The sequence below is a fragment of the Papio anubis genome, chromosome 12 (assembly GCF_008728515.1).
Source record: "Papio anubis isolate 15944 chromosome 12, Panubis1.0, whole genome shotgun sequence".
Taxonomy (NCBI): domain Eukaryota; kingdom Metazoa; phylum Chordata; class Mammalia; order Primates; family Cercopithecidae; genus Papio; species Papio anubis.
Window position 1 is genome coordinate 33,474,184 of NC_044987.1, and position 25,396 is coordinate 33,499,579.

At 38.3% G+C, this 25,396-nt stretch overlaps 1 protein-coding gene across 2 annotated transcripts in view; it reads right to left on the bottom strand.

The window, feature by feature from the left end:
• ARHGAP42 (Rho GTPase activating protein 42) overlaps positions 1-25,396 on the bottom strand; it is a 313,699-nt gene that overhangs the window by 172,388 nt on the left and 115,915 nt on the right. Inside the window, exon 1 of one of the 2 annotated variants that reach the window (XM_009187162.4) lies at positions 20,622-20,647. The exons of the other annotated variant lie outside the window; for it this stretch is intronic. Coding sequence (XP_009185426.2) covers positions 20,622-20,624 — 3 coding nt within the window. The 5' untranslated portion in view covers positions 20,625-20,647. Of the gene's footprint in view, positions 1-20,621; positions 20,648-25,396 lie in introns of those variants that run through there. 2 annotated transcript variants of the gene reach the window in all.

The following is a 25,396-nucleotide window of genomic DNA, read 5'->3' on the forward strand; positions in this document are numbered from 1 at the left end:
TTGATTCATTCTCTGTTCATTCATCAAAAGCTGAAATCCTACCCCAGCAACAATCTGACAAGAATGCTGGCATCACAGATGAGTTGAGATGTTATTTTCTAGATCAGGGCTTCTCAGACTTTAAGGCACACAAGAAACACCTGAGGATCTTGTGACCCTGCAGCTTCTTGTTCAGTCAGTCTGCAGCAAGCCTGACATTATGCATATCTAACAAGCACTCAGGTGAGGCTGCTGCTGCTGCTCCACAGTCTATACTCAGAAGCAATCATTCTGTTCTCAACAGAACTCAGTAAGAACAAGAAGGAAAGCGCGTGCTGTCCATATTACAGCAGCCAACAAAACACTCAAATTACAGTCACAGGTTGCCAATATGAATCTTAAGTGGCATGGTATCCTTTTCCAAACTGCTACTGTCAAATTGGTATTTTTACTTACTGAGGCAATTTGTTGCTGCCTCACGGATAGTGTCTTCCAAAGAGCATTCAGTATAAGGTTCGTCAAGCTTGGGAAATACATTCCTCCTGGTGAGACACACGTATGTGCAGTATTGAAAATTGAGATATATTCTAGTAGAAAAATAAAAGTTACTAAACCAAGAGGTTTTCAAAGTAATCTGACCATGGAAGAACCTTTTAACTTTTGAGCCCTTATTAACATCCTATTAATATTGCTTTTATTGGTATTCTACTGTCCTACAGAACACATATTTGGAAGATACAAACACACCTTTGGAGAATCCAAAGTATGTAGCTTCGATCAGAATTTTCTCCTTGCTAATGCTGCCAAAGCAGGAACTCTAGGACTTCGTCTTATGATCACAAAGTAGTTGTAAACATCTTCAATGAATGGATGAATTTTGTGAAAAATAAACTTCAGAGTAAGGAACAAGCCGATTTTGTTCATGTGATTTATAATCAGGGAATATCTGGGTGATTAGAAGATTTTAGAAACAACTTATAATAATCACCAATCAGACAACAAGGGGGAAAATAACATACAACTGCAAACAGATAAAGGAACCATTAACCATTGGAAAATGCCAGAATTGAAGTTTATTATATGCATGCGCAATATGAAAAAGGTAATTTCTATCACTGAACAATCTGGCAGTCACTGGCCACACTAGGGGCAGAGGAGGCGCCACTGAGGAGGAACTGTCTGTATCATAGTAAAGTAGATAGTGCCTTTGAAGTTAAGAAGATTCTTCGCATACCCTGGTCAGCACCACTACAGCTGCCAGTGTGTCCAGTTAAAATACATCTCCAACCCAGTTTGTAACTTTGACTGGTCCAGTGATAGCAGAATTAACCTGGTGAAGTTTCTTGGAAGTCTTTTGTAAGAGAAATAAACTGACTTTTCCCCCCCAAACCGCTGTTCTTCCTGCCTGAAACATGAACCTGATGTCAGAAAGTGCCAACTGCCACAAAGCTATGCCTGCGGTGTGACAAGCATGAGGTTACGGGCCACAGACTAAGGATGGCAGGAAAGGAGAGCAAAGGAGCCTGCACTCCTGGAGGCATCACCCTTGGCTGCCTATTTCCAGATTCCTCCTTGCAGAAGGCCCATAAACTCATTAACGATTCAAGCCACTACTGTGTTTTGTATTACTTGCAGCCAAACATGTGCAAAATTACTTTGATTGGTGGAATATTCACTAGTTGTGCATCCTGGGCATGTGGCAACTGTTGGGCCTCAGTTTACACATCTACGAAATGGTAAGGAAGGCCGAGCATGGTGGCTTCTGCCTGTAATCACAGCATTTTGGGAGGCCAAGGTGGGAGGATCGCTTGAGCACAGGTGTTTGAGGCTGCAGTGAGCTAGGATCATGCCACTGCACTCCAGCCTGGGTGAGAGAGCAAGACCCTGTCTCCAAAAAAAAAGAGACGAACAGAAAAGCCATATCTTTGAACAATTAACAGTAGGTAGGCCCTTTCCCCCTTAAAGTCATGTATGTTGAATCTGAGAGTTCTGTAGGTCTATCTAGGCAGCTCTGACACCCTAATGCATGCCTATTTATAACGGTTCCTGGTACCTTGCTCAGGTTGAAACCACCACCAGGGTTCCACACATATTTGAGCATATCTGGTGAACTGCATTACTATTTCACAGAAGCATAGTCAGAGACAATGAGGTAGTCTCCTTGAACAAACAAGCCTCAGTCATCAGAGAACAAGGGGGAGCACAGCATGTATAGCAGCAATTTGTCAAATATGTCCCTGGATCAGCTCTGAGGGCTTGAAATAAAGAAAGCTCTAAGTAAAACCACAAGAGTTCTTCCCCTGAACTTTGCAAAACACTAAGGAATTTTTTTTAAAAAACTGGGGAAAATCCTTCTAAAGGATGTTAACACAAAAGGAGAAAAGTATTACCCTCATGCTTTGCCACTGACTACAAATCAGCACTTACCAAGTGAGACCACTTAGGGGACTGATAGTGTCAAACAAAGCAAGGCATTCTCAACAGCAGGGCCCCTGGAATGTGAAGAGCCGTGACTTTTACTTCCCATTGTTCATCTGCTCAGTGACAGGCAGCAATCCTTCACCTGCTCTCAGGGATGAGACTGTGGGCAGTCCCCATGGTTTTTCTGAACACTTAGGAAATAAAAAGTCTCTAAATCTCTTATCCACCCACCCCCATGTGGTGAAGGAGAGAACCTATGTTTTGTAAAGGGTAGATTCTAGTTGACTTTTTCTTTTCCACACATCTCCTTTTCTGTTACTAACCATTTCCAGGATCACTGTGGGGCATAGTGAAGGAAAGTTCTTGCTTGATAAAGATTCGTTTTCTCTGGCCAAGGAGATGGGCTAGGGCCAGCTCTCTGTTGTGAATATTATTTTCACAGGTTATTTGAGACTTACTTCCTTAGTGCGCCCCCCAAACTATGACTTTGCCAGTGTGGGCAGTGCCTCTCCTGTGGCCAGTCACACCTTACCCCGCAGCTTCTATACCCCATGGTATTCCCCACGGCCTCATACTGATGAGGTTCCCTATCCTACTAGCATTACCCCTGTAGAAAATGACCCCAGGTAAACATTTCCACTATGGGTTCCCCAACAGGCCCTTGGGATCTATGCACCTTTGCATTAGGAATGTAGCCATGTGCTACAGGTTCTGCTGTCTTTTCCACATGCCACAGGCCACATCGGCTTCACAAAGTATGAGTCGCATACCAGACCAGTATGCCCCCGTAACTACGGGAAAATCATATGGTGTTTTCCAAGTCATTCCACTGAAGGTCCCATCACTCTATGTAAAGGTGTAAGGCTGGGCCGGGCGTAGTGGCTCACGCCTGTAATCCCAGCACTTTGAGAGGCTAAGGTGGGTGAATCATTTGAGGTCAGGAGCTTGAGACCAGCCTGGCCAACATGGTGAAACCCCATCTCTACTAAAAATACAAAAATTTAGTCAGCCATGGTGGCAGGCACGTGTAATCCCAGCTACTTGGGAGGCTGAGGCAGGAGAATCACTTGATTCCGGCAGGCAGAAGTTGCAGTGAGCTGAGATCATGCCACTGTACTCTAGCCTGGGCAATACAGTGAGACTCAGTCTCAAAAAAAAAAAAAAAAAAAATGTAAGGCTCACAACAAAATTCATCCAAAAAAATCCTTCTCACAAAATTATTTCCCCATTGCCTTCCTCCTCGTTTTTTAAATCCATGTTAAAGAATTGTGTAATTAACTTTTGCAAATGTCCTTTGAAAATCTCTAGCTTAATCTGGTAACTCCCTTCCGTACAGAACACCAATGGCAAAATATTTTTCCCAGTTGAGCAGCAGAAAGAATTGCATACCCCAGAGAGACAGGGGTGACACGAGCAGGAAGGATTTCTTAGGGAGGGTGAGACAGTCCCTGAGGAGTCTCCAAATTTACAAGGTGGGAACAGGAAATTTGGGGGTTTAGAGATCTTGCAATCTTGAAATTAGTGTAGTAAGCAAGTAAAACATGAACTATTACTGTTAATATAATTACATTGATACTCAGGAGCTGATACGGTCTAGATAAATTCACTTTACCTAAATGTAATGATAATAAATTCTAAATTATGGTACATGAGAGAAGAACACAAATTACCCAAAGTTACATCTATTTAGTCTTGAAATGTATTAAGTAATTCAGTGTAATTATCAAGTAACTTTATAATGATATTGTCCCTAGGATAATATTAAGGCTACTTTGGATATCCATAGTATGAACATCTGAAAAAATTTAGAAGCATCCTGAGTTGCAGGGATAGTCAGTCTAGGATTTAAAAATCAAACTACAGAAAGTCCACAAAATGGATAACATATACGTTCAATAGCCATCTCATTCAGGTGTTTCCCCAACAGGAATGTATAGGATGTATTCCACACCAAGCCACAGAAATATGTTCTTCAAATTCTTTGCCCGGAAATTATTAAAACCCCGGAATAAGGGTTAGGTGGAATCCTTCAATATCACACTTTAAAGGAGAAGTGAGGGGAGGTGTGGGGAAGGGAAAGAAAGGAAAAAGGAAAGAGACAAAAAAAAAAAAAAAACCCAGCATTTTACCAACTAGAATAAATAATAACTTGTCTGCCCACTTGGACTCGTGAACCCTGGACATAAGCTTCTGAGGAACCGATCAAAAACTCTACTGAAGTACATCTCACAGCCACAGGAACTCAGCCACTGCATGGTTTTCCTCATCCCATTATGTCCAGAGCTTTCCAGCAATGCTGAGCATTTCCAAACAAATAAATAAACACAAAAGACTACATTTCAACAATAGCTGCCTAAATTGGAGTCATAAAACACATGCACACTGAATGTGGGTCCATGACCACACAAGCTGGACTTGTAAAGACTGGAGTGAAAGAATGAAAAAGAGAAGAAATCTGGGAGTGGCACTCTAAAGCAGATTTAAGGAGCGTGTAAAACACACACTACAGAGTCATCTCATCCATGGAGAAAACTGCATATACAGCCAACACAGTACTGGAGGGGGAAAGGCTCCCATTCATGTTTTCTCTACTCCAAGATAACACAAGCCAGATGCTAATATCCAAATATTCTTCACGTACAAATTAAGCATTAAATGAATGGTAAAAGTGCTTATGCTGGTAATAATAAAAATCGTGTTTTTATTTGAATGGCTGATATAAACAAACACTTTATTTAATGCCATAAAAGTCTCAGAGTTAACATTTTCCTAATACTAAATGCAGTATTTTCAGTTGCCCTATGAAGTTATGTTTAACTGTTTATATTATTAAATCGGTATGCCCTCTTCTCATAAAAAATGTTACAGAAGTAACACTCAACTGAATCAGAAACAAAGCATAGTATGAGAAATAAACATAGAGCATAATATAAGGACAATATAATAACTTGAAGCCTGAAAGCATTTACATTACTTAATGATTAAACAAGAATGGGTAGTCTATGCCAGTTGATTAAGTAAAGGTATTTCAAATTTCTAGGAGCTACTCATTCTTAATTTTATCAATGAAAATGATGCTGTAAAATTTTTCTAACAAGCACTTCCATTGCCATTACTATTTCAGAGTTACAGTGTTATTCCTTGTGATGAATGCGCCATACTCCCAATGTTGTTAACCATACTCCTTTGTCTATTAATTTGTTTATACAAACATTCACTCATAACAATCATTCAGCCCAGCTGTGCTATGTGCTAAGGCTTCTGAGACAAGTAACACAGCTTCAAGGAGTCTACAGCTTAGAATGGGAAAGAAACCGGTAAGCAATGATTACAAAATCAGGCAAAACGTGTAGTAGTAGAGGTAAGGTTATTCAAAACTTGGATGTCAAACTACTTTCACAGACATAAGTTTACACAGTAACCATGGAGTAGAGTAGGGAGGGAAATGATTATAACCCCAATATTCAGAGCATGGACCCCAAGATTAAATCTGTCATCTATGATGATATATAGTTGATGAGGAGAAGAGTCTCTGCTAGAGAAACGTAAGCCCTACATTTTTCACTACACTATGCTGAATTTCCCAGTTCATGAAGATTTTGACAAAAACTCATCATCATATATCATATATACAACTAGTTATTGAATTCACGTGCTTCCTAGATCTATATTCGGGACTCCAGTGTAGAAGCTAGTGTAATAATCTCTATGTACTGATCTTGTGAAATGTTAATGACTTTCTGTTTTTTCTTTCTCATTTCTCAACTCTCTCTCTTGACCTTTCCTGTCATCCCTTTCTAGTGGAAAGGACTTCAGTCATTAGTAGTCTATGACTGAAAACCAGTGACGGCAATCTTAAAGCAAGCATCATTAAACTTTAACTTAAAAACAAGGCCAAGAGCAGACCACACAATCTATGTAAGCATGTGCAGAAAAGATGTGACCACCAGGCTATTGAATACTAACTCTATGCTACCCTGAGAAACTTCTCACAAACATTCCTACAGTTTCACTTCCAAAGGCTATTCCCCACATGCTGCTGGTGGGTGGGGGATATGCATGTACATTCCGATATACTTAATTTGTAAAAGCACAAACACTGTCTTAATTATAACCTAATAATTCCAATAAACTCATGGTTAAATTCATGGCCAAATAATGCCCTTATTTTTTTTCAGCAATGCTCTACTTGATTGAAATTCTTTGTTTTAGAATTTTACTTTTGAAATCTGTCAGAATAGCACATTCTTCTCAAATATCCTCAATAATGACATAATCTTTAAATATAGGTGTGGTTTTGGGGGTAAAAATGATTTTTATTAGAGGCAATGCCTTGCTTTCACTGATGATATCATCATAAGAGCTTCTCAGAGGAGGTCATTATTTATAAGGACAAATAAATAATTGCTTATATTTGATAACCCAATAATCTTTATTTTTTTATATTGACAGTCTTAATAATTCCATGAGTTAAGAGTTAATGAAACAAAGGCTTTTTCCAGTTAGAAAACTATCTCAGATTTTGCTGGTTGTTGCTTAGTTCAAGGGCCTGCAGGGAACTCCAAAGAAAATATTCCCTCTAGTAATACTTGGATTAAATTGGTGATTTGGATGTTTTGGCCAATTAAGACACTAGGGAATTACCGGCCTCAACCAGACACAGCCTCTGTAATATAAAACTGAACCATATGTGGTCTTAGTTTCTCAATCACATAAATTTGATGGAGGGAAGCCAACCAAAGAAGAAAATCTGTGTCACATGATTTCTACACTAACTCTAGCTACTAAAAATGCTCTGAAATACCCCTTTCCAGAGGCAGTGCTGGAGCAAGAGGTGAACTACCATCCTGAGGAAAAGAAGGTGGATTAAAACAGGCAGTTCCGCAAGTTGTCTTCCAGGGCATGATCTTTTGCAAAGTAGACCAAATTAAATGAAGCAAACGGCGCTCCTAGACCTAAAATGAATACGTTGATTTCCAGTTCTTTCTTCATCAAAAAGATGTCAGTGTGAACCTACCAATTCTCTGGGCTTCTCAAGTTTCATTTCTAAATTTAATTTGACCTAGTAATGTTTGCTGGGAAGAAAAATAGACCTTTGAGACAGTAGAATACAGGGTGGAGATCAGCCAGACTGAAAGAGTGGGAAATTTGGAGATTCTAGTCATGGCTGTTACTCCCACCAGGTGCGTGCCTGTCACCTGTCTGGGTGGCAGGCTCCTCTGTCACGTGAGAGTACCAGCAAGCACTCCACTTCTGAAATCATCCTTAACCTTCTCACTTTTGGCTAACAAAGCAAATTCCCAGTATTTGCATTATGGGCTGTTATATATGGATAAATGTGTTCATTCTTGGGGGTTAGTTTCTGTTGCCACTAAATTATCTAAAGATGTCCCCCACCGTTTGGTCATAAGTAATTACCTTTGTGAACTGCAAAACTTTCCACTCTGTGGGAAAAAAGGGTAACAATCAAACTGCATACACTGTAGAACAGGACCACACAGTCCACACGGGCATGGAGCAAAGCATTCTATAACGATAGAACAGTTTTGCTCTCAAAGCATCTGGAAGTCTTTCAGATTAAATCACTGCAGTCCACAAACAGTGTAGAAATAATTCAATCATCCCCACTGTGGCTGAGGAAATTGAAGGATGAACGGTTTTCAGAAGGAAATTTGAAAGCAAGATCCAATTTACCAGTGTTTTCTACAAGAAAAGCAACAGAGTTATAGAAAATAACAGTGAAACAAAAAGTAATCCATTTTATGTATTATTGTTATTATAGAAAGAGATCAGAACTTGATATACCCACCTACCACCCACTACCCACCCCTATAATCCACCACTGATTCAACACAAACTCATTTGGGCACTAATGATAGAAAAATATATTTTTTTAATGTTGAAAAATAGTCAACCATGAGAAATTATTAAGTTAGTCTAAAGATACACTCTAAAATTTATAAATGAATTTACAACAAATTAAGGTTATGCATTGAGAAAATTCCAAATTTTTTTCTGTAATGATAGTATTAAAAATATTTGTGTTTTAGACAAGTACTGAAATGTGTACCCTTAATTCAAAGGTGTCAAACGCTACCCTATAGAGATCTTGACCCTACCTAGGTCCTATGGAAGGATTCCCTTATAGTCACACAGTGAAACGTCACATTATTTTACCCATACATTTATCTGGACCACAGGACAGTCATCAGATATTCACCATCAGTGGCAGTATTCTATCTAGATGAAGAAATCAAAAGAAACATACAATTCTTGCTCTGGAAATTATTTAAATCTCAAGTCATTAGCAACAAGCCCATCATTTACCACTGAAGAAATGTGGTTCAGATTAATGTAAAATAAGAATGAATACACAAACACATTGCTTAAGGTGTTTCAGTTGTCATAATAAAGTACAGCTTCAATCTGCATTGGAAGGGAAAGAAATATAAACACAGTACAGGACAAAGAAAAAAAGTAAGATAGTGAAGAGAATAACTAAATCAAGTTAAAAGGTGACAATAAGAGGAAGGAAAGATGTCTGCTGCTTTATTGGTTTTCTTTTTCTTTTACTTTCTCCTTTTACTTTTTTTTGTTTGTTTGTTTGTTTTTTTGTTTTTGTAGTGGGAGTGGGGTAAGCTAAGGGGAGGAAAGAGGAAGACAGCTTGCCCAGGCATACAAGGGATGTTTCACAGCCACATTTTACTCCTTCTGATAGAACAATGGGATGATTCTTTTGTCATTTTGAATAGGCTGCCAACATCAGGCTGCTCAGGCTGCCCCCAACAGCATACTTAAAACTTGATGATCTGGAAACTCAACTTGCTTTGTTTTAAAGAAGGCAGAGGGCATTTCCAAGCTATGTAACAAAGAAGCCTCGCTCTAGCAACACTTTCCTATTTCCTCAGCTCTGGCTCACCTCAGGTCTTTGGCTCAGAGTGCTCCTCCCACCTAAAAGAGCTCTAGAATTGACTTGCCTTTTTCAAACCAGGATTCTATCCATTCCTGGTAACAAAGGCTTGTTACTTCAGTCCATACTCATCTCTCTCCATCTCCTTTTATACTTACAGGGAGCTCATCACAATTCAACAAGTCCATGTGTTTGAAATGCTTCAAGTTTATAATAGGCTTTTCTATCTAACTAGATTGTAAGCCTTACTCCAAGGCTAAGTCAGATACCTTTTCTCACATCTCCCTAGACAGTCAGACAGCTGGAAAGGGAAGCACTAAAAAAAGAAAACAAAGACAAACAAACAAACAAATGAACAAACAAAAAAGATGACCCACAGTTAATTTAAAAAAAAAAAAGTTTTATCTTAAAACATTTCTGGTCCTTGCATTTGTTTCAATGTTATTACTGGAAATCATAAAAGGAACCTTATTTTCCCACTGTTTTGAACAGTTGCATTCATATTTAAAGACTGAAAGACTGAAAATGTAACTAACAATACATTAGACAAAACAAACGAACTTCTCTAAGCCTGTATAGTTATTGAAAAAAGTCAAACTGTGGTCCAAATCCCAAGTATCTGTTTATATAGAGCGGTATAAATACATAGACAAACAGGGTCCCAGTGTACTATTATAGAGCATGGAGGTATTAAAATAATACGAAATTACTACTCTGCAATATCATAAATTTGACTTAGCATAAACTGATCTATTAGCTATAATAAACCTCACTTAACTATATTCTCCATCTTTTTAAAGAATGACGACTAAAAGTTTCTTTACTCTTTTTAAAGCCTCTTTAACACTGTCCAGGGAAATCTCAAGAGATGCCTTCTTTTTCTCTCAGTAACTTTCCAAATGGCAGCAAAGAACATTCAGGAGTCCTTCTACTGATGAGAACAATGTTCTCCAACTGACAACATTTAGCAAATAGGCAAATATGGCCATGGTAGCCTCCAAAAACCCTAAGAACATTAATTGGTGACTTCAGTCTTCATTGGTTTTTGACTTACTGGTAACTACCCCGACTTCAGAAGTACCCAATAATCTCAGTGGTAGTCTTAAAGTAGAAGTATAAGTGGTGTCATTAAACAAAGAAAAAGAGATAGCTGTGAAACTAGAGAAAGGGAGATACAATCACACTCCATTAGTAATTAGCAGGAGTTGCCTGGGAACCACCGATACAATATGAAACCCAAGCCTTCATTGTGCTTTATCTTTTCATACTGACTGCCTCCGAGCACTATGGCATACTAACAGGCTGAGACCTGCACCAAAAATTATCAAATGAAAATGTGAGAAATCATACAGACATTTCCAAAAATTGATATCCAAAATGAAATGGGAAATGCCAATGATGAAAAAGAAATACTGCGCCACTAAACTCAAAATGAGTATTCTTAAATCAAGAATTCCTAAATACCAGGAAGGAAAAACAAGTGCCTCACAAGCCATTCATGTTCTAATCTTGAGCCCTTTCATTATTCTATATTTGGATACAGATTTGGAAAGCTCCCTAATAATCTGATTTCATTTAACATATAATTATGTGGCTCTTATCTGGCAGGCACTATTCTAAGAGCTTTACAAATATTAGCTTAGTTAAGCATCATAATAACCTTACACTGGTGCTATTATTACCCTCCTATCACTAATGGGGAAAACAAATGTAATGTTAAGTGATCCAACAGCTAATGAGAGGCAGATTCAAGATGCACAAATTTCATATTCTGTGCTCTTAATCACTATGTTACCTCTCCTAAAACATTGCAAGCTAAACTCAGCAAATTCCCTACCATCTGCAATCCATCATTCCCTTCACATGCACTGACATTCACTTGGTAACCTACAAACCTCATCCTCCTCTTCCATCTCCTCAGCCCTGTACCCCATACCATCAGTATTGTCCCTGCCATTTCTATTTTCACTCACCACTCTCACCACTTGTTTACATCTCCTTCTCTCCATCTCCACTAGTGGAGTCATCATTTAGGATGCATGATGTCTTCTCAGCATTAATACAGTAGCCTTCTAACTAATCTCACTTGCCTGTGGACTCCTCCTATGAGCTGTTCTAAATACTAACAATAAAACTGATTCACTCAGTATACCTTTATTCATCCAGGTCCACTGCTACGTTTTGTGAATGCAAAAATGCATCAAAGTCCTGCTGTTTAGCGAGTGACAATCCAGTCTCCCCAGCTCTAATCATGTAACCCCAAAAATACTCATTAAAGTTCTGATACTTGCTGAATTCTGTCCAACTCCTTAGCCTGGTTTCTAAGGTTTTTATTATATGAATTTTTTTCTTCTGTTGCTCTACATAACTGATTTTTTCCCTACTAAAGCCATCCATGTTCTTGCATCTCCCCACATTTGCTCATATCTTCTTTCCTATGAGAATGCCATCTCTGCCTCTACATAATCTGGCTGAAATCTTACCCAACTGTCAGGGCTAAGCTTTCTTAGATATCACCAGACAACAGCTTCCCATAGACCAAAAAAATACCACAGCACTTCGAATCAGATAGAAGGTATCAGTATGCCTCACATTGCCCCTGTTTACAAACAAGCTCTGATTGAAATAAACTATATCCTCCACTAAGTCTTTCCAAATTCCTTCAGCTAGAAGTAACTCCTCCCTCCTCTGAACTTGGGTAACACTCTGCCTATGTGCCTCTTCTAGCACCCATCACATCCTACATCACTGATGCTATTTACGTTCATCTCCATCATTAACTCAGCACCTGAAGAATGGACCCTTGTCTTACACATTTGTCAATGATATTTATCATGGCACAGAGGCTACCAGATGGTAAGGATAATGGGTGAATAATGGGTCAGTGGGTGATTGCATTTATACCTGCTGGTCCAGGCAAAGAAGCTAACAAAATTAAAGAAGGTGAACAAGATAACTTTGGAGGAAGCCGGATGGAAGGACCAGGGAGACACACATTAATGGGTAGATCAGCAGGCATTGCTAGCCTCTTTCAGGCAACATAATTCCCTTCCCTTGCTTTACCATGCTAGATCTGGCTTCAGACTACTGGAGTCAATATGAACGGCTTGCAGTTTACCAAATTACTGTTTCACAAAAGCAATCAGTAGAAATAAAGTCCTTGACTTGCCAAGCTAAAACTCTGATAACATTCTGACAGACTGTTACCATCTTGGTTTGATGAACTATCAGTATCATCACCAACACTTCACGCAATGCCCTGTGGATTGTTGGGTATGGAGACAGCTGAGTACGTAATCTTCTGTGAGGTTACAAGCTGCACTTCTGAATGCCTGTTAGACTTTCAGTTCTGCTACCTATAGGCATTAATGGGTAGGCCTCAATTCTTTCATCTATAAAATCAGAATAATAAAAGTCATCTCGTGCAGTGGCTCTGAGGATTAAATGAGAGCATTCATGTAAGAAGCTTAGCGTAATGTCTGGCATATATGGAGGTGTCAAGCAACATTAATTATTATACAAATGTGTAAAATCTATTTGAGTTTATGCAACTTATACTCAAATTGGAGAAGATTATATATACTTGCACAAATACTTCATCTAAATTCAATTCAACAACCATTTCCTGAGCTTCAACTTACACATAAAGAGACAAGGCAGGGCACGAAAAAGAATAAAAATAAGAAGCTCCCCTATCTTTAGAGATCTTCAGTCTAGTAGAAAAGACTAATAAGTACCCCCCAACTAATTGTAAGTCAGATAATATTAAGGGATACCTATTAGATACACTAGAAATGGCACCCCAGTAAATATCCCATTCCAGTGGTTCTCATCAAATGGAGATATCTGGCAATGTCTAGAGACATGTTGGGTTGTCACAACTAGGGAAAAGGAAAGATTATTGGTCTGCTACTGGCATTTCGTGGGCAGAGTACAGGGATGCTGCTAAATATCCTACAACACACGAAATAGTCCTCTGGAATAGGAAAGCACCCTGCTCAAAATGTCAACAGTGCTGAGTGGAGAATCTCCTGTTCTCTGACTGGAAAGGAACTGTATTCCGGAGTGTCAGTCTTCACGTCCCCACCCACAGCCTGATTCACTTCTGATGAGACAGGCTTCCTGAGACTTTAGCTGCCTGGAACTCTGCCAGTGGCTTCTAATGGTTATTTCTCTTATAGGCTTATCCTCCTTTTGATCCAGGTCTATCTTTCCACTTGTCACCACATGGCTAATCAGGCCAAGAGCAGACCCCACAAAGTTGCCTAGATTCCTAGCTTTACCATTCTCCAATGTGGCTTGTCTCATCCTCATCCAAGATCCAGTGACAACAACACTGAGAAGCTTGCCATGGAAATATCAAGCTATTCTCATTTTTATCGCCTGCTTTTTGGGGGCTGCCAGCAAAACCTCTTAAAACATAGCCTGGAAAGAATAAAAGGCAAAGGAAATTATTGTTAACTAACTGTTGCCAATTAAAATAATGAAACTTTGAATGACTAAATTATCCAATGTATAAACATACTTTATATTAGTCTGTTTACACAATGATTATCCTTCTTAATCATTTAGTATCTTAAAATGCGCAGTAAAAAATGTTTGATGTTTTGACAATATCTGCCCTACTACAAAGCTTGCTCTTGCATCAGTGTCTTGAAATAGTTGATGCTTCCTGTTCCTTTAAAATATTCACGATCTGTTAACCCTGTGAATTCATGGATACACAGCACATATCTCCACCTACCCCAACCATGTCTAAGAGCAAAATTAAACCCCAAAGTTGTCATACCCATTAAGATAGCTACTATCAAAAAAAAAAAAAAAACTGTTAGTGAGGATGCAGAGAAACTGGAACACTTGTGCTCTGTTAGTGAGATTGTAAAACAGTGCAGCCATTATAGAAAACAGGAGGGCAGCCCTCAAAAAATTAAAAATAGTTTACCATACGATTCAACAATACTACTTCTGGATTGTATCCAAAAGAACTGAAATCAGGGTCTCAAAGACATATTTGTATGCCCATATTCAAAGCAGCATTATTCATAACAGTTAAAAGGTGGAAGCAATTCAAGTGTCCCTCCATGGATAAATAGATAAATAAAATATAATGTATACATACGATGGCATATTATTCAGCCTTGAAAAGGAAGGAAATTCTCATGCATGCTACAACATGAATGAATCTTGAGGACACTATGTGAAGTGAAAAAACTAGTCACAAAAAAACAAATACTTTGCAATTCCACTTGCACATAGTATCTGGAATAGTCAAACTCCTAGGAACAGAAAGTAGAAGGGTGATTGCCAGGGGCTGTGGGGAGGGGGAGATAGAGAACTGTTGTTTAATGGTATAGAGTTTCAATTTTGCAAAATGACAAGTTCTAGAGATTGGTAGCATAATAATGTGAATATACTTAACACTACTGCACTGTTCACTTAAAAATGGTTAAGATGGTACATTATATGGTATGCGTATTTTACTACGACTACAGAAAAACAAAGTTGTTAATATTTAATGTCACTTCTAGGTATTCTCTAATTGTACTCATTAACTGAAAATTCTCTGCACATCTAAGAAGAAACATATCTACACATCTATCTGGGAACTAGGCTCAGAGCAACAAACATAGCTTAGATTTAGTTCTAAGTTATACAGAATAGAGCATTAGTGATTAACGTGGCCAAAATTCCATGCATGTAGACTCTATTTCTCTTTCACACAATTTGCCTTAAAAAGGGTGATTTTGGAAGGCAATCCAGTCTACATATATGACTATCAACAAGGAAATGATTGGGTAAATTATGATGTACCCATACAATGAAAGAGTAGATGTATAACGGTGCAAGGAGAAAGAAATAAAGGGTATTCAATTAGGAAAAGAGGAAGTCAAATTGTCCCTGTTTGCAGATGACATGATTGTATATTTAGAAAACCCCATCATCTCAGCACAAAATCTCCTTAAGCTGATAAGCAACTTCAGCAGAGTCTCAGGATACAAAATCAATGTGCAAAAATCACAAGCATTCTTATACACCAATAACAGACAAACAGAGAATCAAATCATGAGTGAACTCCCAATCACAATTGCTTCAAAGAGAATAAAATACCTAGGAATCCAGCTTACAAGGGATGTGAAGGACTTCTTCAAGGAGAACTACAAATCACTGCTCAGTGAAATAAAAGAGGACACAAACAAATGGAAGAACATACCATGCTCATGGATAGGAAGAATCAATATCATGAAAATGGCCATACTGCCCAAGGTAATTTATAGATTCAATGTCATCCCCATTAAGGTACCAATGACTTACTTCACAGAATTGGAAAAAACTACTTGGTTCATATGGAACCAAAAAAGAGCTCACATTGCCAAGACAATGCTAAGCCAAAAGAACAAAGTTGGAGGCATCACACTACCTGACTTCAAACTCTACTACAAGGCTACTGTAACCAAAACAGCATGGTACTGGTACCAAAACAGAGATACAGACCAACATAACAGAACAGAGCCTTCAGAAATAATACCACACATCTACAACTATCTGATCTTTGACAAACCTGACAAAAACAAGAAATGGGGAAAGGATTCCCTATTTAATAAATGGTGCTGAGAAAACTGGCTAGCCATATGTAGAAAGATGAAACTGGATCCTTTCCTTACTCCTTATACAAAAATTAATTCACGATGGATTAAAGACTTAAAATTTAGACCTAAAACTATAAAAACTCTAGAAGAAAACCTAGGTAATACCATTCAGGACATAGGCACGGCCTAGGACTTCATGTGTAAAACACCAAAAGCAATGGCAACAAAAGCCAAAATTGACAAATGGTATCCAATTAAACTAAAGACCTTCTGCACAGCAAAAGAAACTACCATCAGAGTGAACAGGCAACCTACAGAATGGGAGAAAATTTTTGCAATCTATTCATCTGACAAAGGGCTAATATCCAGAACCTACAAAGAACTCAAACCAATTTACAAGAAAAAAACAAACAACCCCATCAAAAAGTGGGCAAAGGATATGAACAGACACTTCTCAAAAGAAGACATTTATGCAGCCAACAGAGACATGAAAAAATGCTCATCATCACTGGCCATCAGAGAAATGCAAATCAAAACCACAATGAGATACTATCTCGCCCCAGTTAGAATGGTGATCTTTAAGTCAGGAAACAACAGGTGCTGGAGAGGATGTGGAGAAACGAACACTTTTTACACTGTCAGTGGGACTGTAAACTAGTTCAACCATTGTGGAAGACAGTGTGGCGATTCCTCAAGGATCTAGAACTAGAAATACCATTTGACCCACCCATCCCGTTACTGGGTATATACCCAAAGGATTATAAATCATGCTGCTATAAAGACACATGCACACGTATGTTTACTGTGGCACTATTCACAATAGCAAAGACTTGGAACCAACCCAAATGTCCATCAATGATAGACTAGATTAAGAAAATGTGGCACATATATACCCTGGAATACTATGCAGCCATAAAAAAGGATGAGTTAATGTCCTTTGTAGGGACATGGATACAGCTGGAAACCATCATTCTCAGCAAACTATTGCAAGAACAGAAACCAAACACTGCATGTTCTCACTCATAGGTGGGAACTGAACAATGAGAACACTTGGACACAGGAAGGGGCATATTACACACCAGGGCCTGTCGTGGGGTGGGAGGAGAGGGGAGGGATAGCATTAGGAGATATACCTAATATAAAGGACGAGTTAATGGGTGCCGCACACCAACATGACACATGTATACATATGTAACAAACCTGCACGTTGTGCACATGTATCCTAGAACTTAAATTATAATAATAAATAAATAAATAAATAAATAAGACTGATTTCTTTCTTTGTTAGGTTTCTGCTTAAATGACATTTACTCACTTAGGCCTTCCTTGATTTCCTGACATGAAAAACTCACCTACAGCCCCCTCTGCTACCTATTCTAGTTTACCTCCCTTTTTCCAGAGCATATATCACCATCTGATAATACATTTTGACTTTCTTCTTTGTTATGTCTGTTTCTGCTAACTAGAAGGCAGAAGCTCTTTTTGACCAGAGTTGTATTCTCAGCTCCTGGAGCAATATCCAGCCCAGAGAAAGAGATTAATAAATATTTGTTGAAAATAAATTACTGCTATCCTTTCCAACTACTTCAGTGTAGAAAATCCCATAAATTTCATCTGTTTTGTAAATAAAAATGAAACTATGCTATGGTCCACCATCCGCTTTGCTATAAAGTTTCCCAAATCCTACAGTTTACAGCTTGTATCTTTAAGCAAAAGATATAAGCAGAACCTGGCTGAACCTATTATTAATGTTTTCATTATATGAAAGCTCATTCATTCTTAAGAAACTGAAGAGAGGGCCGGGCACAGTGGCTCATATCTGTAATCCTAGCACTTTGGGAGGCCTAGGTGGGTGGATCATTTTAGCCCAGGAGTTTAACACCAGCCTGGGCAACACAGGGAGAGACCCCATCTCTATGAAAAGCAATATAAATATAACATTAAAAATTTTTAAAAAAAGGAATTGAAAAGAAATCAGTTTTTGGTAGCAGTTTTTAAGTGTAAGCTCCATAAATGAGGTAGCGAACTTAGGGCTAATCAATGACACTGTCCAGCAGAGTACACAGTCACAGAAGACAATCAAATCAAGACATCCGGACTGGGCGCAGTGGCTCATGCCTATAGTCCCGGCACTTTGAGAGGCCGAGGCAGGCGGATCACTTGAGGTCAGGAGTTTGAAATAAGCCTGGCTAACATGGTAAAATCCCATCTCTATTAAAAATACGAAATTTAACCAGGCGTGGTGGTGCATGCCTATAATCCTAGCTACTCAGGAGGCTAAGGCAGGAGAATCACTTGAGCCCGGGGGGCTTTTAGTGAGCCAAGGTAACACCACTGCACTCCAGTCTGGGTAACAGAGCAAGACTCCGTCTCCAAAGAAAAAAAGACATTCGAGGCAGAAGCAGCATGGATCACCTACTCCATGAATTCCCAAATTCTAGTCATTCACATTCTACTTCCATGATTTCAGCCATGGCCATGTCCTACATTTTTCCTTATAAATGGATTTACTTCTTTTACTAAGCATCCTACAAAGCAATGATTTTCATTAAATCCAGAGTTGTTTTGTATCCAACACACATTGAAATAAATATGGAACTACTAACATTCAAAATGTTCATTCTGGACGGGCACGGTGGCTCACGCCTATAATCCTAGCACTTTGGGAGGCTGAGGGGGCGGATCACCTGAGGTCAGGACTTCAAGACCAGCCTGGCCAACATGGTGAAACCCCATCTCAACTTAAAATACAAAAATTAGCTGGACATGGTGGTGCATGCCTGTAATCCTAGCTACTGAGGAGGCTGAGGCAGGAGAGTAACTTGAACCCAGGAGGTGGAGGGTGCAGTGAGCCAAGGTTGCACCACTGCACTTCAGCTGGGGGACACAGCAAGACTCTGTCCCCCGCTGCCAAAATAATTAAAATAAGTAAATAAATAAAATGTTTATTTTATTGCTGGTGGTTTCCATTTTACACTTTGGGAAATGCTGAACACTCCTCATTTATAAAAAAGAAAACAAAGTCCCAAGGAGCTTAAAGCTTTACTAGATGTCAATAATTAATTGAGACCTAGACTTTCCCAGTTTGTGTTCTGGTTTCCTGCTGATCCTGAAAACACGTGTTATTTTACTTGCATCACTTACATAGTATTCTGTTACCTGAAGTAACAGAAATAATTCTGTGGGTAAAACGTAAAGTGAATATAATTAAAAGTCTCAGATGGGAGGGGATATTTTATTTTCCCTCAATAGAAATAAAGCAAGTACTATGGAGCGCAGTTTTTTTTCCACCAAGGCAGTTAGACATGATTATGCAAATAAAGAGTACATCAGTTTTTCAAACAACAGCATATCTGCTGTTGAAAATATGTGAAAGATACAAAGGTTTGGTAGAAGTCTGGAATGTAAAAAAGGTAAGGTTTTCATAGGGTGGCCACATTTTCCAAATGAAAAAAGGAAATACACTAGCTTCAGGACCAGCCTGTGGTAAACCACTACACTAGTAAAAAAAAGTTAACCAAATTGCTATCAGTTGACTTACTACAGTAAATTATCTTGTCTAGTACAGTCAGGGGAAAAAAAGAATGTTGGTTAAAACCATTCTTTTGAACGGACTCATTGATTGGTTTTCTATTTATCTAGTTTCCCCTTTACTATCTTAATTTTTTTTTTAATTTTATACATGAAAGTCCTGCACAACCTTTGTTTAGTTATCCTTGAGTCTCATATTTTTTTTTTGCCACTTTTTAAAGGTTCTGTTCAGAAATATAATTAATTTACATATATTAACCTGGCTAACCTCTCTTATTTATCTCTAATAATTCACAGATACTCTGCAATTTCCTACATGGAAAATCATATCATAATATGACAATTTTGTTTCTTTCATTTTAAGTCTTAGATTTTTATGCCTCTGGCTTTTTTTTTTTTTTTTTTTTTCCCCTGGAGACAGAGTCTCACTCTGTCACCCAGGCTCAAGTACAGTGGCACAATTTTGGCTCACTGCAACCTCCGCCCCCTGGGCTCAAGTGATCTTCCCACCTCAGCCCCACAAGTAGCTGGGACACCATGTCCAGCTAATTTTTGTATTTTTTGTAGAAACAGGGTTTCGCTGTGTTGCTCAGGCTGGTCTCAAACTCCTGGGCTCATGCAATCCACCCACCTGGGCCCCCCAAAATGCTGAGATTACAGGAGTGACACAGGCACGCCCAGCCTGCCTCTGGTTTCATATTACTGAACAGACTAGGGGCCCTCCAAAACAATTTTGAATTTAAGCAGTAATAGTATACATCTTTGCGTGACTCCAAATTTTTAAGTGAATGTTTCTAATGTTTGAGTGAATTAACATGTTTCTAAGTCTTGTAAAATTTCATACACAACTATCATAGTATTCTGTTCAAATGACAACGTTAACCGGAAATTTCTTAAGGTCATTGCCATACTATAATAGACAAGAGTTGGAGTGATTGCCCAACTCACAATAATTCCTTTGTTTCTGAAAATAGCTCTATATTCAAATGAAAGTCTATGCAACATATTCTGTCCCTTTAACCTTGGGTAATTGGTCAAGTGTCTTTAAGTGACCTTGGCTGGGCCAATCAGAGCCCCTCCTACATTTCTTTTTTTCTTTTTCTTTCTTCTTCATCTTGTCTTAAAATGAGAAACTAGACAATTCCTCTCTAGAAACAATTTCTGTGAAGTTTAGTACAATGTTTATGACTCACCATGTGGAAGAAGCCAGCTAACAGAATGAGGCCGATAAGCAAATGAGAGGAAGAGATAAAAAACCTCTTAGAGGCCTTACAGTTTGTGATTCTGGCTGTTTCTTAATCCCACAAGCTGCCCCAATGTCTTCCCAATCAATTTCCTGTTTGACTTGCAAATGAGTATCCTGGGTGACACAGAGATAAATCACAGGATGAAGTAACATAGCATCTTGATAAGAACCCCTAAGAGTTAGGCTTTTCAAATTATGAATCCTGATTCCAGGAAAAAGGGAATATTTATGAATAATTTGTTATTTTTAATTACTATTATAACAAGTAAAATGTAATGAACTATTTACTATAACTTCATGAGGTATTACCATTGGGAGAAATACACCTGATTTCTAGTTACTTTTCATAGTTAAGAGTGAATGTATAATTATCTCAAAAGTTTAATTTTAAAAAGCTTTTGCTGCCCTTTCTTTGGAAATTAAACGTATCAAATTATCAAGTTAAATTTGCATTTTCTTCCGTAGTGCATAAATACGCTCTATGGTTTAATCAGAAGCAAAGACAAAAAGGATTGTGGTAACCAGAAACTGCTCCCTTATTTCTGAATATCTGGTTGGCCTGTCACCTGATATTTCCCATTCATCCATAGCTTTGTTACCATTATTTAAAATTTCCCTTCAGGATATCTTTTATAGGTATTTTGCTCTTCTACCTCATGCCTATTTTGGTTTACTTTTTCTGTCCTTTAAAATTAAGTGCATCACCCAGATGTTAAACTTTTAAGGGACAGTGACACAATAACTTTATATACATTTACCTTTTATAATATCAAAGTATCTTTGTGCTTCCCAAGTATCAAAGAAGAACATCAAAACATGGTTTATGAATGGAATAAAGACTAGCACTTCCCCAACTGTACCGATGGAAAGCGATGGCCAACACTAGAGAGTAAATGTATTTTCAAAAGTGCAAAGATAAAAATGCAAATATTTCAATATGATGTGCAATTACAAGACTCCAAAATAAAACTTACTAAACTAGGATAAATGCCAAAGGCAGGAAAATGAAAGAACTAGAGACGCGATGAAAGACAGCAGAAGTGCAGGTGTTGTGTGGCAGCTCATATTCATAGCCAAAAGCAACAAAAAACCTTGACACCCAAAGATTCATAGGAAAACAGCAAAACTTAAAAAAAAAATTCACTACAGTTTATATCTTGATAGAAAAAGAGTCAGAAGAATATGAAAGTACTTTATTCAGAGTATCCTATTTTAAACTAATTGCTTTTTCAATAGCATTATCTGGTTTAAAAAAAAAGTTCCCTTTAAATTCTTCCCTGCAGTCAATGTCAAATATTAAAAAAAGGGAGGGGAGGGTCTTGGGAAACAGGAAAGTAGAAAGACTGGATGACTATTTGCACGTACGCATCTACAAATCTTTAAATTTAGCAATTGAATATATAACCATGAAATACAAGCTATCAGACTAGCATTCATCATAAGAAAAAATATTCATGCCCAGATGATTATAAAGCTGGATAGCAAAATACAAACATATTTTAAAATTAGTGTCAGCTCAGTTCTCTATGTTGACTGCATGCTACGACAGCGGAACTCCTAATAGCATACAACCTGAATTTTACTAAGCAAAAATACCACCTTCTTTTCTTTCCAAGTATTATTTTGCAAGAGCTAGTAAAAAGCACCACAAAAAGTCTCAGTTCTACATTTTTCTTTCTTTTCTTTTCTTTTTTTTTTTTTTTTTTTTTATTTTTTGAGACAGTATCGCTCTGTTACCAGGCTGGAGTGCAGTGGTGCAATCTCAGCTCACTACAACCTTCACCTCCCAGGTTCAAGCAATTCTCCTGCCTCAGCCTCCCAAGTAGCTGGGACTACAGGTGCACGCCACCATGCCTGGCTAATTTGTGTGTGTGTGTGTGTGTCTCTCTCTCTCTCTCTCTCTATATATATATATATATATATATATATTTTTTTTTTTTAAGTAGAGACGAGGTTTCACCATATTGGCCAGGATGGTCTCGATCTCCTGACCTTGTGATCCACCCACCTCGGCCCCTCAAAGTGCTGGGATGACAGGCGTGAGCCACCACGCCTGGCCACAGTTCTACATCTTTAATTCCTCTTTAATATACTCTGTTAACGAGCAGTGAAATGGCTAAAAGGACACATGCCAGGGTAGGCTTCATTGTCTAAACACTGCATTATTTCTATTCTGAGGCATGCTTTGAATTTTGACAGACATTTGTAGTTATCATTAAGAGTCTTAAGTCATTTTCAGTTACAGACTCAAAAGATATGATCTATAAATATGAACACTTTCAGTTTTCTGAAATCCTAGCAATTATCCTATTCAATTACTTCTCACTAATGATTTTTTTTCCAAAGAGAGTTTATTTATCCTTCAGACTTAACCATAATGAATTAATTTAAACAATCTGAGAAATGGTAAAAAGAAAACTGATAATTCTCAACAATTACCTTTTCTTTTTCCTATCAAGGAGTTTGTACTACTAAACACTATGCTAAATTTTGAACAACCAAGATGGTTTTCGGAACACCTAACATATACAAGGAATACAAGAATATAAAAAAGAAAAGATCAGATCTCTGACCACAAGGTGATTAAAATCAAAACTAAAAGAGAGAAGACATGGGATAGAACAGAGCAATGAGCTGCAAGCCCCAACTGCTGGAATTGGGTCCTGTACATAAAGTGTGGTCACTTACTGGTGCTCTACATCACACTGAGTAACTCATTTAGAGGCTGTGTTGTTTCAGATTGTTGTAAGGATCAAATAACATGTATATGAAAACGCCGGGCCCAGTGGCTCACGCCAGTAATCCTAGCACTTTGGGAGGCCGAGGCGGGGGGATTGCCTGAGGTCAGGAGTTCGAGACCAGCCTGGTCAATGTAGCGAAACCCTATCTCTACTAAAAATACAAAAATTAGCTAGACATGTTGGTGCGCGCCTATAATCCCAGCTACTCAGGAGACCAAGGTAGGAGAATCTCCTGAACCTGGGGGGCGGAAGTTGCAGTGAGCCGAGATCGTGCCATTGCACTCCAGCCTAGGCAACAAGAGCAAAAGTGTGTCTCAAAAGAAAAAAAAAATGTATATAAAAGCTCTTTGCACAATTAAAAAACACAAATGAGGGACCAATAATCCCCAGACTTTGAGAGGCCAAGGCAGGTGAATCACCTGAGGTCAGAAGTTGGAGACCAGCCTGGCTAACATGGTGAAACCCCGTCTCTACTAAAAATACAACAATTAGCCGGGCATGGTGGCGGGCAGCTATAATGGCAGCTACTTGGGAGGTCAAGGCACGAGAATCACTTGAGCTCGGAAGGCAGAGGTTGCAGTGAGTCAAGACCGTGCCAATGCACTCCAGCCTGGGCAACAAAGTGAGACTTGTCCCCAAAATAAATAAATAAATAAACAAATAAGAAATTTAAAAATGAATTTTATTATTGTTAGCACTAAAATATAAAAGCCATTATTATTGCAGTTGCAATAAATTGTATATGATCTACCACCTCTCAATACTATCTTAATATTTCACCGGGAAACTGGAAATCAGGAGATGGAAAGCATCCACAATTCAGTAAACGTGAAAATCAGAACTTTATACATGCAGGACATGGAGATGATGTATTATTCTTTTTTTTTTGTTTTAATTTCAGGCAAAATCACTGTAGAAAAATGTTGCTATGGAGGCCGACATATCAAAAATTGGTTTCTAATAAAAGTTAACCTAAGACATACCAGAAACATAATCTGTTTTCATACATGTGGAATTTTGGCATACTGTGCCTCATTTACATGAGACAATAAAAGAAACTGGATTACTTCACAGATAATTGCACTTAAGCATATAACAGCACCAAAGCCAGAAACTTCAGATTAATTAGTATCACCTACCGAGGGCATAGCTGCAAAACAAAGATGTATGGCAAAAATAATAAATACAGGGAAAACTTTCATCAAGAGAAACGGGGATACACAATTTTTTCAACATTTAAAATATTCTACTACTTCATAAATTCTGGGTTCAAGAATGGGGAAAAGACTTAAATAGATTTATCAGATTCACTGAACATTTTTAGATCTTACATGTCAAAAATTTAATGTGGGAACTGTCAAAGGATTGATGGATAAAGTTTTCACAGAAATATATGCCTAAGTATTATCAGAGGCATTTGAACCAGAGCAATTCTATCGTGAACAGGGGTGGAGTAAAATAAGGCTGAGACTTAACTGGGCTACATTCCCAGGAGGCTGGGGATTCTTAGTCACAGGATGAGATTGAAGGTTGGCACAAGATACTGATCATAAAGACCTTGCTGATAAAACAGGATGCAGTAAAGAAACCAGCCAAAACCCACCAATGCCAAGATGGCATCAAAAGCGACCTCTGGTCATCATTGTTCATTAGACATTAATTATAATGCGTTAGCATGCTAAAAGACACTTCCACCAGCACCATGACGGTTTATAAATATCATGGCAACGTCAGGAAGTTACCCTACATGGTCTAAAAAGGGAAGGGATACTCAGTTCTAGGAACTGTCCACCCCTTTCCCAGAAAACTCCTGAATACTCCACCCCTTGTTTAGCATATAATCAAGAAACAACTATAAGTATACTCAGTTGAACAGCCCATGCCACTGCTCTGCCTATGAAGTAGCCATTCTTTTGTTTCTTGACATCTATAATAACTTTCACTTTAGAGACTCGCCCCAAATTCTGTCTTGCATGAGGTA